The sequence below is a fragment of the Hyaena hyaena genome, unplaced genomic scaffold (genome assembly GCF_003009895.1).
Source record: "Hyaena hyaena isolate Hyena2069 unplaced genomic scaffold, ASM300989v1 scaffold_56, whole genome shotgun sequence".
NCBI classification, from domain to species: Eukaryota; Metazoa; Chordata; class Mammalia; order Carnivora; family Hyaenidae; genus Hyaena; species Hyaena hyaena.
The window spans coordinates 4318407-4338870 of NW_024080688.1; the positions used below are offsets into that span (position 1 = coordinate 4318407).

Sequence of the window (20464 nt, forward strand, 5' to 3'; positions counted from 1 at the left end):
AGTGTGAGCAGGGGAGGGACAGAGAGGGAGGGAGACACAGAATCTGAAACAGGCTCCAGGCACTGAGCTGGCTGTCAGCACAGAGCCCGAAGCAGGCTCAGACGCATGAACCGTGAGATCATGACCTGAGCCGAAGTCGAACGCTTAACCTACTGAGCCACCCAGGCGCCCCTGCACAGAACAGTTTCTTAAGAAGGAAGGTGTCAGAAGCTATGGGTGTCCATGAGACGAAACTGGAGATGAGGAAGTGAGACTAAGGTGGACAGCTCTTGGGGAGGTTTTACTCTGTCAGGGAGAGAAAAATGAGGGGGTAGCTGGAGGTGGGTGTTGATCAAGAGATGGTTTTGTTTGTTTTTCAAGTTGGGAAATACTTAACCTAGTGTCTTTTGATCTTTCTGACTGCAGCCCACAGTGAAAATTATATTTTATATCATTACTAACTATATACACACGTTACTGAAGTAAAAGTTTTAGAAAGCAATATTTACCCTTTTTTTAAGGTTATATTCAGCTATTTTCAGATGATGTTCACATTCCCCCTTCCCAGCCTTACATGTCTCCAATGTAAGAAAAATTTTTTATCCATCATTTTGGTCTCAAACTTTTATTGACTTTGAAAAAATGTAAGTAGTGGGATAATTGAGTTCCAAAACCAGTTGGTTATCCAAGCTGTCTGTACTGCATCTCTCTCTCTCTCTCTCTCTCTCTCTCTCTCTCTCTAAGACTTTATTTTTTTAGAGCAGGGGAATGTTACAGTTCCCATATATCTCCTGCCCCCATGCATGCATGGCCTCTCCCATTATCAAACTCGCCCCCCCACACACACACACACCTCTGGTGTTATCAGTAATGAACCTCCCCTGAAATCATAGTCACCAGAGTCCATGCTTTACTTGAAGGTTCACACTTGGTGTTGTCCATTCCATAGATCTGGACAGAGATGTCAGGACGTGCATCACTGTGATATACTACAGAGTATTTTTGCTGCCCTAGGGAGTCCTTTGCGTCTTGTCAGTTCATACCCTGCCAGCTACAAAACCCCTGGCAACCACTGATCTTACTGTCTCCATAGTTGTGCCTTTTCCAGAATGTCATATAGTTGGCCTCCTGTAGTATGTAGTCTTTTCACATTGTCTTCTATCACTGGGCAATGTGCATTTAAAGTTCCTTCATGGCTTGATAGTGCTTTTTGTTTTAGTGCTGAATTATATTCCATTGTCTAGATATATTATAGTTCATCCATTCAGCTACTGAAGGACATCTCGTTTGCTTACTCTTTCCATTTTTAATGTACTCTGGCACTTTATACTCTTTATATCACTAAGAAAAAATGCTGGTCTCTACCTAATTGTTTTCATAACCCACACTCTCACTTTCAGCAGAACAGTCCCAGGCATATTTATATGCCAGTGGGAAATTGATGATGTAAGAAAGAGAGAGGTTAATTACAGATGCTACATATTTGAGCAGGCCTTAGTGATGGACTCCAGAGCGTAAGTTAGATAGAGGTTGGCCTTAAATTGCTGCAAGGACAGTCATTTTTCATGAAATTCAAGGAATATAGAGCGTATGTGCACAGATGAATTAATGGTAGTTGGAAGATGATAAAGTTCCTGTTAGAATGTTTCTATGTTTTCAAAGTAGTGTGAGGCCAGCTGAGCAGGGAGGGGTCGCAGGTATGCAAAAGCTTGAAATGGTCATTATGGAGAATAGTAAAGCAGAGTTTGCTAGAGAAAGGTGGAAAAGTTGTACAGCAGTGTTGAGTGCCAATTTTAGGTTTACATCACGAAATAAAGTGAGAGTGTTCAGTTCAGGGCTAAATGAACAAGCCCTTAGCGTTAGCCATTACCGTTACTCTCTTCTCCATCCAGGGTTAGCTGCTTGGGTGTCCTAGGAGGTTTGTGGGAAAAAAATGTATGAAATTGTACTTTAAGAGACATTGACTCCAAACTTGTTCTGTGACTTCAAGTAGATGAGTGAGTATCTCAGTGTCATCGCTGTAGAGGGTGAGTGTCCCATTCTTGAGAGAGCCTGGGTCTGGTCTTGTGTACCGCTGAGTTCACGAGCAGAGCCAGAGACACTCTGGCTATAAAAGATGGTTTAGAAAGTAGTTAAGGGGTGGTGAAGGAGGGAACGAATGGCTTGACTTAGCACTAGAAAAGATTATGATATTTCACCTTAGAAAGGCAAAAGGGTGATATTATTCAAGTATTAAAAATCTTGAAGGATATGAGTTGGTTGAATGTAAAGTGCATTCATGAGTTCCCACAATTATGTCAGCCACCTAATATTTTTAAGAGATAAATTCAGGGCATCTAATTAGCAGAACCAAGATTTTAAACTCTAAGGAACTTCTTGCCAGATGGCACAGCTCCTAAAATGAGGTGAAGAGATGAATGGGAACAATTTCATTAGTCATAATCTCTTGGCATTGTTCATCTTTTGAGCCAGGGTTATTGTTCCTCTTGGGTCAAAGCCAGAGCAGTGGCTGCCATTTACTGTTTGGTTTCCAGCCTAGCTGAAGGGGTAATAAGACTGAACAAAGAAAATCTCTTTTAAACCTGGGATTTTATTACTTCAGAAGAGAAAGTCATTAAGCCTCCTTAACTGTTAATGAGATTACTTGAACAAGTTTCTTAAGTAAGTCTTACACCCATAATTCATAGATACACAGTGGCCTTACTGGGAAAATGGCCTAGACCAGGTCTGACTAAATTACGCAGACCCCACGGTGCTATGTTACCCTAGCCTCACAAACTACATAGTGTCAGTGGTGGTGTTCACCCATTGCTTCTGGGGAGCTGAAGGAAGTACAAAATAATTATCCTCAAATGCATAGAGTTAAATAGGACCTGAAAGAAATCACCTAGGCTTATTGCCTAGATAGGATCTCACCTATTTCTAAAGAGCAAACTTTTCCCAGTAATCTTTGTAGCCAGCCCATATTTCTTTTGCTGAAGTTTTAACCAGTCTCTTAATTTAAAATTTACCAGATACTTTACAACCCAACATGTTAGTTTCACTGGGAGTTTCACATGTACATACACATAAATATATTGGGATTAGGAGCAGCCTCTCCCTAGTGTCCAAAGAACAGTCACATTTATAGATCAGGTCTATTGAAATCAATGTACAAATAGAGACAAAACTGGCTTCTTCCACAGTGGAGAGAGAAGTCAACTGAACCTTCACCAGACAGGATTTTGCATGTCTATAGACAAGAATTATTTTCCATTGACATCAGTTATCTACACTTTAGAGAGCTCAGAGGCAGTGAATGCTTGGAATCTTGGAAGGAGAGCTCTAGAAAATGCATAGTTTTCAATAAAAGCACACATTTTTTCCTACACTCAATTGTTCTTAGTGTGTGCCACAGGGAAAATGTTGGTTACTGTATCTGTAAATCTCAGAACTTTAACTATTTACAGTATGAGTCTTTTTTTTTTTTTTAGTCTTTTATTTCTAGGAGAGAGAGAGAGAGGCAGCGTGAGCAGGGGAGGGTCAGAGAGAGAGGGAGTCACAGACTGAAACAGGCTCCAGGCTCTGAGCTGGCAGTCAGCACAGAGCCCGACGCGGGGCTCGAACCCACGAACCGCGAGATCATGACCTAAGCGAAAGTCGGACGCTTAAACAACTAAGCCACCCAGGCGCCCCTGCAGTATGAGTCTTTCTAAAATATATTTTTACAGGATTTTTGGCATCATTTTGAGCCATATCTTAGGTGTTTGAGGGTGCTAGATAAGTAAAATGCATCCTCAGCTATTTGCACCACAGTTCAGAATCACAAAGAGATGTCCTGAAGCCTGTGCTGTAACAATGACTGGTGATTCTTTATTGAGCAAGTTAATGTACAGTAATAATGGTGACCTAGAGATCAGGCTTACGTTGTCTTCAGAGATATGAAAGCAGCAGGTGTTCTATGCAGCAATGGTGGTATCGTGGGGAGTACAGCTGCTTCCAAAGTAGCAGATGTTTGTGAAGATTGGTGTAATTACATCCTGAGATATGGTGATTGGCGGGGGGTGGTGGAGGTAAGGGATCTTGATGGGAAACAGGCAAGAAACGTAAAGGAAAAAAGAGGAAATTGGAATGGATTTTCTTTGTTTTTATAACCCAGCTCTCCTCAAGGCTTCTGCGCTTATAGTCACTTAATGTTCTTCATGTTGGTAGTACTCTTTTGTTTCTTGGGAGTTAGAATGGTGTCTTTTGGAATTATTTATGAAAGTGATGTCTTTTGTGCTTCATCAAAAGCCCTTCAGAGTAAGGGGTTTGGGAAAAACCTGCAGTAGCAAAGTAGGACTATCCTGTTTCCATGTTTGTATCTGAGGAAGGAGAGAAGGAGAGGCTTCCGTGACCCCCAGCCCTTTGTATTTGTGTGGTTCCCAGCTTTTAGGTTTACGGCAGGTGCTTTCCAAGGATGTGGTTCTTGAGCAAGCCTGTACACTTGTTGATTCTCCATGTGCCAGCATAACAAACATAACCTTGCTTTACTGAGAAGATCTTCTGAATTTTAGGTAAAAAACATCAGAATGAATTTCGGCTTCTGGTGGATCAGGCCAAAAAAGGATACAAGAAAACTGTTGAAACGCCAGCCAAAAAAGTAATGAGAAAAGAAGATGAATCTACAGAAAAGCTATTATGCACGGGTAAGAGTCTTTAATTAAAAACAGAAATATGTGGAATTTCACTGTTCATTTTTAATATAAAAAGAAAAGAAAGTCACAGGAATTTACTTTTTTATTAAGTATCTGAAATGGGAAAAAAATATCTGTAGACATATAGCAGTTGTTGAATGTAAACTCAGTTTATTACTGTGGGGAAAATGATTACAAGACTGTCTTGAAGACAAATTTATGAAATCTTTCATTTATTCATAAATCAGAAGTTTCTTAGTTGTTTCAGCCTGAGGATGTTTTCTAAGTATAGGATTTATTGCTGTATATCTTCAGATATCCTACAAATAATTTTATTCTAGCATAATTTTCGTTATAGGTCACTGGTATTTATTTTGGGATGGAATGTTTGGCTAAAACATCTGAAGCTTATATACTTGGTGTGCGTATATGTAGCACATTCCTTAATTTTGATCCATTTTAAAATTTGAGATTAATATTATATTTCTATTGCCAGGGCTTTATTTGGACCAGTGAACAAAACAGAGTCATAATGGAGAGAAGTGCACAAGAAAATTCCTTATTTTTTTCTTTATCATGACAAACTATACATAATATTTATCATTTTAACTATTCATAAATGTACAATTCAGTAGCATTAAATATATTCAGAATGTTTTATAACAGTCACTACCACTGGGGCGTGCCTGGGTGGCTCAGTCGGTTAAGTGTCCAATGTCAGCTCGGGTCACGATCTTGTGGTTCATGGCAGCTCAGAGCCTGGAGCCTCCTTCGGATTCTGTGTCGTCCTCTCCCTCTCTTTCTGCTCCTCCCCATCTCATGCTCTGTCTCTCTCTCTCTCTCTCTCTCAAAAATGAACCCTAAAATTTTTTTAAAAAATAGTCACCACCACTGTCTACACCCAAAACTTTTTAATCATCCAGCATAAAATCTGTACCCATTAAAAATAATAATAACCCTCTTCCCCTTACCCAGCCAGACCCTGGTAGTCTCTACTTTTTTGTGAAATTTGCTTATTCTAGGTATCTCTTGTAAATGGAGTCATTGATATTTGTCCTTCTCTGTCAACTTATTTCACTAATAAGCATATTTTCAAGGTCCTCATGTTATAGCTTCTATCAAAATGTCATTGCTTTTTATGGCCACATATTCCATTGTATGTGTATGCCACATTTTGTTTATCTGTTCATCTGTAATGGGTTATTTTCACATGTGGGCTACTGTGAATGATGCTGCTATGAACATTAGTGTTCAAATATCTGTTCAAGTCTCTGCTTTCCGTTCTTTTGGGTATATACCTAAGAGTTGACTTTCTGATTTGTATGGTAATTCTGTGTTTACCTTTTGAAAAACCACCAAGCTGTTTTCAAGTGGCTGCACCCTTTTATATTCTTACCAGCAATGCTTAAGGATTCTAGTTTCTACATATCCTTGCCAACCCCTGTTATTTTCCTTTTTTTTTTTTTACACTAGCTATTATGGTAGATAAGAAGTGATATGGTTTGATTTACATTTTCTTAATGACTAGTGATGTGGAGTATCTTTTTACATGCTTATTGGCTATGTGTTTTTCTTCTTTGGAGAAATGTCTGTTCATGCTCTGCTTATTTTTCAGTTGGGTTGATTGGTTTTTTGTTGTTTTAGGAATTCTTTATATATTCTGGATATTAACCCTTTTTCATGAATATGAATTGCAAGTATTTATAAGCATTTTCTCAGTTGTCTCTTTGCTTTCTTCATAGTTTCTTTTGATGCACAAAGCTGCTTGATTTTAATGTAGTCTGGCATATTCATTCTTTCTTTTGTTGCCTGTGCTTTTGGTGTTATATCCATGAAATTGTTGCTGAATCATTCATGAAGATTTTCCTCTTTGTTTTTTCCTAAGAGTTTTCTTGTTTTAGCTCTTAATGTTTAGGTCTGTGATCCCTTTTAAATTAATTTTTGTGTGTGGTGTAAGGTAAGAGTCCACAGTTTGATACTTTTATATATAGATAAAGCGCCAATTGTTAAAAAGACTATCTTTTCCACACTGAATGCTCTTATATCCTTGTTGAAAGTCAGTTGACTCTACATGTGAGGGTTTATTTTTATACTCACTGTTCTTTTCTGTTGGTCTAAAGGTCTCTTCTTATGTCTGTACTATACTCTTTTAATTATGGTAGCTTTGTTATAAATTTCGAAGTCAGGAGGTATGAGTCCTCCAAATTTATTCTTCCTTTTCAAGATTGTTTTGACTATTTGGGTCCCTGGAGATTCCATGTATATTTTAGGATGAATTTTTCTGCTTCTGCAAAAAGTAGCATTGGGATTGAGTTGAAACTATAGACTACATTGGTAACTTCCAATATCTTAATAATACTGTCTTCTAGATTGTGAACATAGGATGTCTTTCATTTATTTATGTCTTTAATTTCTTTCAACAATGTTTTATAGTTTTCACTGTTTAAATTTTTCACCTCCTTGGTTAGATTTATCCCTAAGTCTTTTATTTTTTTATGTGCTATCACATTCTTTATTTTTTTTCCAAAGTTCTTCTGGTGTCATTTAGTAGGTTGCTGCGTGAGTATAAACCTTCATGTTCTTTGTGAACAACTTGAATGTGTGTTTGTGCCATTGTCAGAGGATTGCCTTAGAAAGCAGTTTAGCTTCTGAAAAAATCTGGCTTAATATCCTAATCTGGAGAACGTTTTGGCTATTGGTTGGATGTATCTTGAAAACGATTAGTTGCTTATACTCAGGATTGTGCCCTTTATGAGTATATGCCTGTAAATACTACTGTCCGTGGCCTGCAGAGCTGATTGCTGCTAGTAGATTGTTGTGCGTGAATGCCCATGACCGAGGGGGCTGGAGAGTGTGAGAGAGAGGAGACAGACAGATGAGCACAGGCTTACTGAAGAGTTGAGCTTTGTATAGCATCCTAAAGTGTGATTTTTGCCCTTTCGGATAAACTTACTCACTGAAGTGCCAATATAAGCCAGCAAGGTACATGTTCTCTCAAGTAAATCCCTCATCTGTTGTTTTTTCCTTCATCTGTTTTTGTTGCATGTCTCTGGGGAGGTTTAATGCCGGAGCCTCATATTTGGAGGCTCTGTTTGACGTCCTGTTCTGACATCTGTGGATGGATAGATACATGAAAGATGACTGACTTTCAGTGCCCACAAATTGTTGAATGATATTTGTCCCCAAGAGGGAATTTATCTTGCAGAAGTTATATAATATGGGAAGAAGTAAAAGATGATTATAAATCAGGTGCAAAAATAAAAGAGAGTTTTAAGGAAAGTTAAGTTTTAAGAATTCCCACTCTCTGGTTTGTGAGCTTGCTTGCATTCTCCTGGCCAGGGAGTGTTGGATTGCCTGGGTTCCCTGGGTTTACCAGGTGCTTGATTCTTTCTAATGTGATCATGGGGGTCTGTTTACAAGAGGAGGTCCTGGAGCACCTGGACGGTTGTTGTGGTTAACATCTTTCCTTTTCCCAGATAAACATTAGAGGTAATGGTTTACTTATTGAAAGCCAGGCAACATCAAGAGCTTTTTTTTTTTTTTTTTAATTGTACTTTTGTGACCTATGCTGTTCTTCAGTATAAGAAAAACTTACTATTTCTGGAAAAATCTTGGAAAACTTTTGACTGTGTGGACTTGGAAAGGTTTTTTTGTTTTTGTTTTTAAAGAATCTGTCTTATTCTTTACTATAAATTTTCTCTTTATAACAAAACCTTGGCAATTCTCCTTAGTGTCTTTTGTCGATCACATGTGTCTGCAGGCATCCTGGGTGATTGATGTGTGAGAGCGCTGCTTCTTTGGGAGGAAACTCATGAAAGGGGTGCTACACTATTAGCACATGTGGCTTGCCTGCTAAGGACTTACTAAGTTCCTGAAGCTTAAAGAAGTACAGCTGAAATCCTAGCAGAGTCCTAAAACAGACCGTGAGGGAGAGCCCCAGGCACTGAGGAACCCCTCCGTGGGGATTATTTCTGCACTCGTATTGGGACATATTTGGTCGTCCCTGTTATGTCACATTCTTGCCAACCCTGTGTGCATGCCTCCAGCTTCCCTTATTTTTATCTGCAACAGGAGACCTGAGAAATTGAGGCTATGACAAGGGATACATAGAAATGTGACATGTATTGGATCAAAGGGAAATACTGGTAATATCTGACTAGTTTTCCTTTTCCATAGTAAATTATTAGATTCCATTTAACAGACTAAGAGAAATTTCCACATGGTTCACTACCACATAGCACTCAGTGATAAATATCAAATCTCTAATGTTCTTTTACTGTGCTTCATATGTTGGTGGGTGTTCTCTGATCTGTGAAATATGCAGGAATTCTTTAGTAGTACTATAAATAGAAGCTTCATTAGAATTACACAGTTCACTACTCCTGATTTTAAAAGGAAATTTTGGTTTCAAATTAATTAATCTGGAAGTGCATGGGATGGGCATTATAATTGGATGGCACACGGGAGTGATGATTGATGATTCTTATTCTCTGTCACTGGGGTTTTGGATTCCATTTTATATAAACTTCCATTTTACTGAGTATAAACAGTAATATTAAATGTTGTAGAAATAATATACAGAAGTTGTAGATTTTATGGTACTCTTAAATGTTTCTTTTTCTATTACCTTTTTAGAACAGGAAGATAAAAAAATGAAATTCTCAGCTATTCTCCCCATAACAAACCACTTCCCTCAGTCAAAGCTGGAATCTCCAGGGAGAATGGAGCCTGACAGACCAGATGATTCTTCCAGTTGTACTGATATTCAAGAAGAAGCTCTTTCTTCATCAGACTCGGACTCATTCAATAGGTAAGAAATCTGCAGTACCCAGTTATTGTAAATTTCTATTTTCTGTTCCTGTGCACCTAAGATAGAAAGGCAAGAACAATTAAAAAGTAACTTTGAGGCATGGGGCGGTTCAGTCTCTTCCACTTCAGTCTCTTCTTACTGCTTTGTAACTTCCACAGTGACAACAAGCAAGGCAGTGTGTGAGACAGCATTGTATTGGCTGTAGGGTGGCTTTGTTTCCTACTCTGTACCCTTTAGATAGATATTTTTCCTGGTGTTGGAAAAAAGCATGGCAGACAGTGATGTTTTTGTCAAGACAGTGAATGAAGAAGGTAAAGACAACTATATTAGAAAATAGAAATGAACAGAAAGACAGTGTAGAGGAGAGAAAAACAAATAAGAAAAACATAACTGAGAAAGTAAGAACAGATGGGAAAGCTTTAAAAAGGAGAGACTTGGAGGTGAGTCATTCTTTAAATGATACTTTTAAAAGACGATGTACTTTAGAAGATGATCTAGTGTAAAATCATATATATGAGTGTGTGTATGTATATATTTATATAATTTTTGTGTTCTGACATTCACTTTATATCATAAACTGTTTGTACCCATGTTTCTACCTCATCTTTATAGCTCTTTTTTTAGTAGGTACAGAGCTCTCTGATGGTTCTGTATCATAATTGACCAAACCCTTCAGTTTCTGTTCGATATCTACATTTTCCCCAGGGTTCTACTTACACACCTAAAGCTGTGATTAAACTCTCTCCTTATAGACCCTTTTGTTTCTAATAAATTATTTATTTTTAACACCATTTTGACCATGGTAGGTGTTGCTGCCTTCTTAGTGAATTATACCAATTTTAAATGCTACAACCATTGTGTCAATGTGTCTTAGACATTATTTAATCTTTGATATTTCTTCATTTAAAAATTAACAGTGCTCTAGAATGATAGATTGTCTAATCTAAAACATCAAATTAAGAGGAATTTTTTTATAAGAAGAGTATACCTCAAACCCCTCTGCTTTCCAGGGATTCTTAGGAAATGGTTTCAAATTATTCAGGCTCAGGTATTAGGAAGGGAAAATCTTCTCACCTCACCCCTAATGTTTTCAAAGTCAAAAACATCTCTCGAGTTGGGTAAGGCAAGAACACGTGGTGGTCTGCAAGTTGTCCCTTTTGTCCAAGAGTGTGGTACTGCTGCCCAGTTTCTCCACATCAGGCTGTTCCTTCAAGTCCAGTAGCCAGTATTTTCTTTTTTTTTTATCAAATACAAATCATACAGGAATGCAGGGTAAAAATGGAGGAAAATCAGGGTCCAGGTGAGTAAGAATTAGTTTTTAACCATAGTCACAGAATGCCTGAATGTGTGCGAATGCCAGGGTGAGCTGGGACACATTTGAGGTGGGGGAATGGAAGAAAGTGTGGGAGGAGCTGCATGGTGGCCAGATGTGTATTTATCTGGTGTGGGAGGATGGGAAGGAGCGTGAGTTTGTTGGAGGTCTTGGCCTCAGCCAGATTTATTAGCATCACCAAAATATGAAGATTATTAAACCACTAAGAAATGTCTTTAAGGTAAGCTCTTATATTCTGTTTCACATTTTGTTTAGTTCTGTACGTGTGTGTGTGTGTGTGTGTGTGTGTGTGTCTCCGCACACATGCACCTGTATCCAGTGGAACTCCCTCTTCATTATGCACATTAGTGGCTTTATGGAGATATAATTTACATACTGTGCAATTTGCATGTGTAAGTAAACAATTTCATGGTCTTTGGCATGTTCACAAAATCGTACAGCTGTCACTACAATGTTAGAACATTTTCATCACCCCAGAAAGAACCCTCATACTCGTTAGCAGTCACTTCCCACTTCCTCCCAGCTCTGCCCGCAGCCACTCATCTCTGTTCCATCTCGATCCATACGCCTACTCGGGACAGTCCATACCAGTGGGATCAAACAGTATCAAACAGCCTTTTGTGACTGGCTTCTGTCACTTAGCATAATGTTTTTGAGGTTCATACATGTTGTGACATGTGTCCCTTTACACTGTGGCATATTAATTCTGTTGTGTGGATGCACATTTTATTATCCATGTATTAGCTCATGGACATTTGGGTTTTTTTTAAATTGGAATCTTACAAGGAAAAAGAAACATTGAGTTTGCCTCTACACTTTGGAAGCATAGCTTTAGAGACCGTATATGAGGATTTGTTTGGCTTGCCCTAAGAAAGCAGGCAGTTTGAGTAACTGGTCTATACATAGTAAATATTAAATGTGTTTTAATCTTTAAATTTTTTATCTTATTTAAATTCTTTTTTACACTCTTTTTATTTGTCCTGTCATTTTATCTATCTAAGATTTTGAAGTTTAAGAGACGGAGTGTGTTCCTTCTATAATACCCAGAAACGAAGGCCAAAGGGAGTGTGAGAATGAAGCGAGCCTGTATTGGTGCTATTTGCCTTGATATGAGGACAGACCCCTGGGCAACTGACTCAAAACAAGCCTGCCGAGGGGGGCATGTGCAGGAGGGGGAGGAGGAGGAGGCTTACACCTGCCGGCTGTGCAGTGGGATCTGCTGGGTGACTTGAGATCCGTCTTCTGAAGTCTTTCCATATCTGTGAAAAACATAAAAACATCTTATTATCTCAGCTCTGTGGGGAAGATGAAATCAGGTCATAGATCTGAGAATCTTTGATAAATATGTGACTATTTTACTTTATGAAGATGAGGTCACTTACATCACCTTCAGTAATGCTGCACACGTTGGGACTCTGTGGCTGGATGCTGCATCTCCTTCCTTCTAAATCTTCAGCTAAATCCCACAGGTTATCTTCGCCTTCACCCCCGTCGTCCCCCACCCTCCCATTTCTGTTCTGAACTTTGCTAGAGAAAGGTGTGAGCTTTTCATTTTATTCAGCCTCAGCTGGGTGTTCCTACGGGGACAGAGTCCTCAGTTACTCTCTACTGCATGTCCCATGCCGCCTAGTCCACACCCATTGCTTGTGTCTGTGTCCTCGTCTTCAGTGGATACCGTGCCTCACGGTTCACCGCCGCCAGCCAATCAGACCTGCCTCCAGCTCTGCCTTCCGTTTTAAGGTTTCTTGTAATTTCTGGCCTCTTTCCTATTTATGATAACAGAAAAACAATTTTTTAAAGACATTTCTAAATAATTTCCTTAATGAGAAAGAGACATTTAAAAAATTATTGTTTTTAATTTTGATTCCAATGTAGTTAACATATGGTGTTATATTAGTTTCAGGTGTATAATATGATCCACCAGTTCTGCATTACTCAGTACTCATCATGATAAGTATACTCATTTTTTTTCTTTCTTTCTTTTTAGGGAGAGAGCATAGGGAAGGGGTGGAGAGAGAGAATTTTGAGTAGGCTCCACGCTCAGTGCAGAGCTTAACGCAGGGGCTTGATCTCATTACCCTGAGGTCATGACCTGAACCAAACTCAAGAGTCAGACACTTGGGGAGCCTGGGTGGCTCACTTGGTTAAGCGTCTGACTTTGGCTCAGGTCATGATCTTTCAGTTCCTGAGTTCCAGCCCCTCATCAGGCTCTGTGCTGACGGCTTGGAGACTGGAGCTTGCTTTGGATTCTGTGTCTGCCTCTCTTTCTCTGTTCCTCCCCCGCTTGCACTGTCTGTCTCTCTCTCTCTCTCTCAAAAATAAAGATTAAAAAAACAAAAAGAGTTGGACACTTAACTACCTGAGCCACCCAGGTGCCCTGATAAGTGTTCTCTTTAATCCCCTTCACCTATTTCATGCATCTCCCCACTTACCTCCCCTCTGATAACCATCAGTTTGTTCTCTGTAGAATCTCTTTCTTGGTTTGTATCTCTCTTTTTTTGTTGTTGTTCCTTTGTTTTATTTCTTGAATTACACATATGAATGAAGTCCTATAGCATGTGTTTTTCTTTGACTTATTTTGTTTTGCGTAATACTCTCTAGCTCCATCTCTTATTGCAGATGGCAAGATTTCATTCTTTTTTTTATGGCTGAATAATACTCCATTGTATATATATGTGCACCACGTCTTTATCGATTCATCAGTTGATGGACACTTGGGCCGCTTCCATAACTTGGCTATTGTAAATAATGCTTCAATCAAGGAGACATTATTTCTTAAGATAAATTCATCTACCTCCTCTAAGACATTACTCTGTCAGCCATTCCTCAGGACTGTTCTTGGATGACCTCTTTCAGCCTTTCCTCTGATCTCTTTCTCTCTCATTCTTCACACTAAGCAGGAAGTAATTTCCTCTTCTTCTCTAAATTCCTTTAGCAGGGTATCTGAATTCCATAGCAGTTTATCTAAATTAAATCCTATCTTGTACTATAGTTATTTGACTATTTTTGTCATTCCTATTATTACCCATCAGAGTCCTTAAGAATTGAGTCTGTCACTCATTTTCAAAAAAGTCTCCTGCCAAGAGTTTATCACTAGTCTGCTGTTCCTACTAGAGCTTTATTAAGTGAATAATATATTGCTTCTAAGACATCCATTTTCTTTTAATGTCTGAAATTGTGTCTGAATGCCTAAAATTGTGATGTATATTGTAATCAATGGCATCTTAAAGTTGCTACCAGCTAGGTTGTAGTCCTGATGTACTTACCAGTTCATAAGCATCATGGCTTCCCAGACTGTTACAATTTGAGTTACATGCATTGTTAGCATATCATTGGTTTGTCATTTAAAATATCTTTCACAAATTAATGAGAGAAAAAGGTTATCAGGTTTTTTCTAAGTGGCATAAAATAATAGTTCATCTTGTCATCATTATTGTCTTGAGTTTTTGAAATGCAGTATTTGACTATGAACAAGGCATCTGACTCACTTCAAATACAATTTCATCACCTAGTTGGAAACACATAAAGTACATCGTGATACTGGCTGGTGGTACTGTGGTAGAAAGTTGTCCTGAAGTGTAGTGATCCGTTGGTTATAGCTGTTGGGACTTAGTGACTACAAAACCTGAAAAGTCAAAGGATCCCGTTTTGATTGGAGTAATTAGCTCCATAGAAATCAGGAAAAGAATTCAAAGTGAGAAAGGGACCCATCACAACCAGATGCTTCTAGTAGACTCTTAGCATATTAGAGGTAAGTCGTCTTTATTTATTCGGTTCACCTTTTATTTTCCATAATATTCAGGCATCAGATGGAAGGTTAATAGCCTTGCTGAGATCTTTTCCAACCCCGAAATTCCATAAACCTGTTATTTTTGATGAATATAATAGTTGGTAAGTTACCTGTGTTCTTTTACCACTTGTTCATTGCAGATCATGAATCAATCTTCTAGGATTATAGTTATTCCTTATATATTAAAATGTTTCTATCTTTATTCTTTTCATTATTTTTAAAATTTTCTCATTTTTACAAAATTTTAATGATAGTTTTGTTGCTTTCATTGTAAAGCCATACATTTTCAGAAGCACTTTTAAATTAGATGTTGTGCGTGTTCGTTGTAAAGGATAGAAAATTTAGGTAAACAGAAGGAATAAAATTCCATAATTTTATCAGTCAGAAATAACTTCATATTAACATTTTCACGTCTAGATCCTTCTAAAGATAGAGGTATGGACAGATAGGTGAACATTTTTAAAATAAAAAGTTCTTAATTACAGTTTTTTGTTCATTTTTTCACTTTTAAGAGAAAAGTCATGCTGTTTTGGGTCTCATGTAAGTGTAAATATATTGCACATTGTTCTGAATTTGTGCAGTCATGCTGTAATACAGAGTATAGATCTTACTATTATACTGCTGAATAAAGATGTTTTCTGTATGTTAGAACAGTACTCAAAGTTACATAATATGGCAGAGTGACAACTAAGAATAATTCTATTTTAAGAACAAGTAGGTATATCAATCCAAATAATTATTGAGATGAAACTGTTTTGTTACTAACTTGATTCTTAACTTTTAAGCAAGTATTCTTTTTAGAATTTGAATTACAAATGCTGTATTGATTCTCTGTTGCCAACATGAAGACAGATGCTAAACAAATTGATTAGAATTTTACATTTTTATGTGACTTCTTGCTAGGTGATTTCCGGGAATTTAAGAGACTTGTCCAGCTTTCTGTAAATTAACTTATTGTTCTTCTTAATGAAAAAGAGAGAGCTTTTGTTCCCTAATTTTGGCAAGCAGAGAAAAGTGCATTTTTATTGAGTGATACATTATAAGGAAAGATACTTCTGACTATGACCTATAGAGGAGGCTTTATCTTCATGCAGGGATGAATAATAGTCCTGCTTTTCTTTGGAAGAAGCTTTAGATCATTATTTTAAAAATACGTATTGGTGCACTTTAGTTGTAAGCAAGAAATATATATAAAGAGACATTATGTTTTGGCCTAACTGAAGAAATTTCAATAAGCTCTATAGATAAGATAATATTACAGTGTCACTATTTAGTTTCCTAGTTTCGATAATTTCATTGTTGTCATGGATGTGAATGCATGCAGTTCTGAAGAAATGCACACTGAAAGGTTAAAGGTACATGATGGCCACAATACACTTTCAGTGGTTAAAAAGTAGTAATATGTGTGTGAGCACATCAGAGAGAGGGGGACAGAGCACATGTGGCAACATGGGAACAACTATAAAATCCAGGTGAAGGGTATGGGAGTCACTTTTTTAAAGTCCTTTTTAATGTTTATTTATTTTGTGAGAGAGATAGATAGAACAAGAAATGGGTAGAGAGAAAGAGAGGGGGAGAGAGAGAATCCCAAGCAGGGTCCACACTGTCAGCACAGAGCCCGATGCTGGGCTTGAACCCACAAACCGTGAGATCATGACGTGAGCCAAAATCAAGAGTTGGATGCTTAATCGGGTGCTCCAATAGTCACTTTTTTGTAACTATGAAATTATTAAAATTTAAAAAATCATTGAGAAGTCATTGTCCATAATCAAAAAGTTTGTCTATTCTAGGACATTTTTTTTTAATATTTTTATTTATTTCTAGGAGAGAGAGAGAGACAGCGTGAGCCCGGGAGGGTCAGAGAGAGAGGGAGACACAGACTCCGAAACAGGCTCCAGGCTCTGAGCTGGCAGTCAGCACAGAGCCCGACGTGGGGCTCGAATCCACGAACCACGAGATCATGACCTAAGTGAAAGTTGGACGTTTAACCTACTAAGCCCCCCAGGCGCCCCTCTAGGACATTTTCTAAAGGAAAGATTTATATTTATGATATATTGTCCAAAAAAAAAGTGGCAGCCAGGGGTCTACATGGGGTGGTGCATCTGGTTTTCATTTATCTCCGTCATTCAGTCCAGGACAAACCCAGCTAGGTTATCTCCGCTTTGATGTGTTAGAGAGCGCGGGCTAATGAAGCGGGCACTGTGAGTTCAGTACTTGTGAATACCAGCTCGTTTCACCACTTTGTAACCTCGGTGAACCATCCTACAGATGCCAATTGTTGGTCATAAAACAGTCTACGTCAGACAAGGTGTGAATTAATAGATTTTAACTTTTCACGATTTCTGGCAAAAACCACTAAGTTAGTAGGAGCAACGTTGCAAGAAGTCCAACACAGACATAGGCACACAACAGGCTCTTGGACAGAAAGGCTTAAATCGACGGTTGGCCATGCATTTGATATATTTTGGTGCAACTTTTCTTCGCTTTCCAGTCACTTTTGGAAGCACTGTCCAGAATTCTTCAGAGCAAGAGAACGAAAACCACAACAAACACAAAAATATGAAGATATCTTGATTACCATTTGTTGGAAAATTTAAGGGAATCTCAGCCTTACCTGAGTTCAGAGTAAATTGGAGAACGATGGCACAGTCTTAAGAAAAAAAGTGCCAGTGTGTGACATTCATCTAAGGACTGTTGACTACCGGCATCATCAGCCTGTTGAGACCAAGTTGAGTTTTATTGCTGATTGAAGGGAAGAGGAAACACTCCCTCTGTCGTCAGAGTGGCCTCTTAGAGCCAGAAGGGCAAAGTTGAGATGCATGTTGAGATTTCGAAGTGTGGTTTTGGGCAGGTCTTTCAGTGCAGGCTTGGTTAGGATCAGGTAAGCCAACAACTGAGAACTGGTGAGCACAGCTGGACAAGGTTCTAAAGAGGTGAGGCTGCAAAGAGTCTGAGGGTATGTCCTTTGATGTTTTCTACTGAAAAGCTGATGGGGTCTTTTGGATTGTTGGAGTCAACAACAAAGCTACAACTTTTATCTTCCTAGACAAGTCTTCTGAAATAGTCAAGTCTATTGGTGAAGCCTTATTAATGTAGACAGTAAACGTGTGTGATTTTGACAGTTATTTGAGCACTAAGAGCATTGCATGTGTTATACATTTAGTCCACAGGCAAACCCATTTTAAGATGTGGACATGAAAGGTTAAAGGAGTTCATTAAGTTGCTTAGGTTGTATGTATGGTATGTAGCGACATCAGAATTTGAACCCAGGGCTGGTTTACCTCAGAGCCCACCGTCTCTGGACCAATAATTCCAAGCTGGCTTGCTCTTCCCACTGTTGAAAGAGTGGAAATACGCAGTTCTTGAAGTGGTTGGATTTCCCGAGAAGACCTTGAGACAAGGATTTGAGTGGAAGCGGTTAACTTGGAAGGTGACGGAACTGCTGCAGGAGGTGAGCACGTGATACAGGAGCAGGAAGACTGTATGGAAGGGGGCACGTCATCAAGCCAGGTATTACCGCACAGCCAGAGCTTGAGCCTCCTTGGAATTAGGCTGGTTTAAAACACTCACCTGAGGGGCGCCTGGGTGGCTTAGTCGGTTAAGCGTCCGACTTTCACTTAGGTCATGATCTCGCGGTTCGTGGGTTCGAGCCCCGCGTCGGGCTCTGTGCTGACTGCCAGCTCAGAGCCTGGAGCCTGTTTCGGAGTCTGTGACTCCCTCTCTCTCTGACCCTCCCCTGCTCACGCTGTCTCTCTCTCTCTCCTAGAAATAAATAAAAAAACATTAAAAAAAAATTAAAAAAAAAATAAAAAATAAAACACTCACCTGAGTTAACCCAGGCAAGGGCTAAGGGAGTCAGTTATTGGGCGGGGGGCTGCTCCCTGCTGCTTGCAGCCTTCCATGCTGGTGACAGAGCACACCTCAACAGCGAGAGGAGTCTCTGACGGAAGTCTTGACAGTTGGAGGTCAAGCCTGGTCCACCGAGGGGATCGGGCTGGGAGGCCGGGCCAGGGCACCAGCAGAGCCTGCCAAGGCAGTGATTCCAGCTGAGGATGGGAAATGGTTTGGTTTTCCGTATGCTTCATCAATACAGACGGGGTGCTCGAGGCTTCTGCCTGTTAGAGTCCAAGAGAAAGTCGGAATGCCCCTGGGCATTCCAGAGCTGCCTGCACCCCTGCACGTCTGTTTGCCGAGCATACTTGCCCGCTGCTGCCAGGAAAGGAAGAGATAGGGGTGCCTGGGGGCTGTTGAAGAAGTGTTAGATGTCAGGGAGAGACAGGAACATTATCTAGAAAGCTTTGAGACAAATGAGTGCACAGACTGATGGGGGGAAAATGTGCTTGTTGATTAGAAACAGTTTACTCTTTCATCTTGTGTGATAATAAACTGAAGTACAAAATAATCTGTCATCATACTAAAATTTACTGAAAAACTGAATAAAAATCTCTTGGCCTTAGGCAGAAAATCACAAGCATAGATTTGGGAGTTCTTTGATTGTCGGGCATATTTCCTTATTTTCCTGTTTTGTTTCTCCTCGCTAGAGGTAACCGTACTGTTAATGGGCCTTGGGTATTTGGATATTCTCTCCCACTTCTGAAGTTACTTCACTGGCTGTAGCACAGCAGACCACTGGCCTTTTTTAGGAGTGGCTTTAGATGAGTGGCAGTGTTATGTGACTTTGAACCTTCCTTAGACATTAAAAAACAGCTAACATTCTATGTAGGTATACAAGGCACATCTAATAGTAATTATTTATAAATATTTTCTTTGCACAGAATTGCTTGCTTATTCATGTTTAAGAATCAAGAGAGTAGTAAAGAGGCGCCCAGGTGGCTCAGTGCGTTAAGCGTCCGACTTCTGCTCAGGACGTGATCTCATGGTTTGTGAGTTCGAGTCCCGCATCGGGCTCTGTGCTAACAGCTAGCTCAGAACCTGGAGCCTGCTTCGGATTCTGTGTCTCCCTCTCTCTCTGACCCTCCCCTGCTCATGCTGTCTCTGTCTCTCTCTCAAAAATAAAACAACAACAACAAAAAAGAATCAGTGTAGTATTTTGAAGTGTACTTATCTATATTTCATTTGCATTGATGTGTGGACCTCAAATATTTCTCTAATATATGTGAAGTTTCTCCCTGCTGTACTTCAGAAGACTTTTATCTAATCTTACACACCTGTAGTTTAGCATAATTTTTGTTTTTGTCACGTTAGCTCTGTGTCTTTGTCTTAACATGGGTGGCAGATGGGAGGCAGGCTGTTGGGAGTAGGGGATTACAGACAAGTAGGGCTACAGCTTTCCGTGTGGCACAGGGTGATCTCATGGCTAGCTCCTGTCGACTCAGATGTAAGTGAGCTAAGGTACACACAGGTGTTTCCTTGCCTCGTCAGCTGCCAGGGCCCAGAAGCAAAGGCAGTGCACTCGTAGGCAGCACACCCAGTGCACTGATCTTGGTTTGTAATAGCATTCCCCAAAACAAAGAACTACTGCTTCTTGGAGAAATGGCTGAGTCCAGAAAGCATGACAATGCCAGAAAAAGAGAGAGAGAGCAAGAGAAAAATAGAGAGGGAAGGAGAGAGGAAGGTGGGAGTAGAGGGGAGGGAAGAGAAAAGAAGGGGAAAAAAGAGAAAACAAAAACCTGGCAGACACTACCTCAGCCAAGAGATCAAGGTCACTGTGAAGTGCAGTGTTCTGTTGATGGCATCTGCTCTTGATGTGATGTGGTCGGAATGACACTTTACCTCTGTTGTCTTCCTCCCAAAAACTCAACATCCTCGGTCAAGTTGTGAGAAAAAGATTAGACAGATTCCAGTTGAGGGTCATAGTACAAAACACCTGACCAGTACTCCTCAAAGCGGTCAGGGTCATCAAAAACAAGGAAAGTCTGAGGAACTGTCAGTCTGGA

At 39.5% G+C, this 20464-nt stretch overlaps 1 protein-coding gene across 1 annotated transcript in view; it reads left to right on the top strand.

Moving 5' to 3' along the window:
• The window catches only part of RAD18 (RAD18 E3 ubiquitin protein ligase), a 107092-nt gene that overhangs the window by 62197 nt on the left and 24431 nt on the right, over positions 1–20464 (top strand). The window contains exons 10-11 of the mRNA XM_039231276.1: positions 4515–4646; positions 9270–9444. Of these exons, the coding sequence (XP_039087207.1) occupies positions 4515–4646; positions 9270–9444 (307 nt within the window). The remainder of the gene's footprint in view (positions 1–4514; positions 4647–9269; positions 9445–20464) is intronic.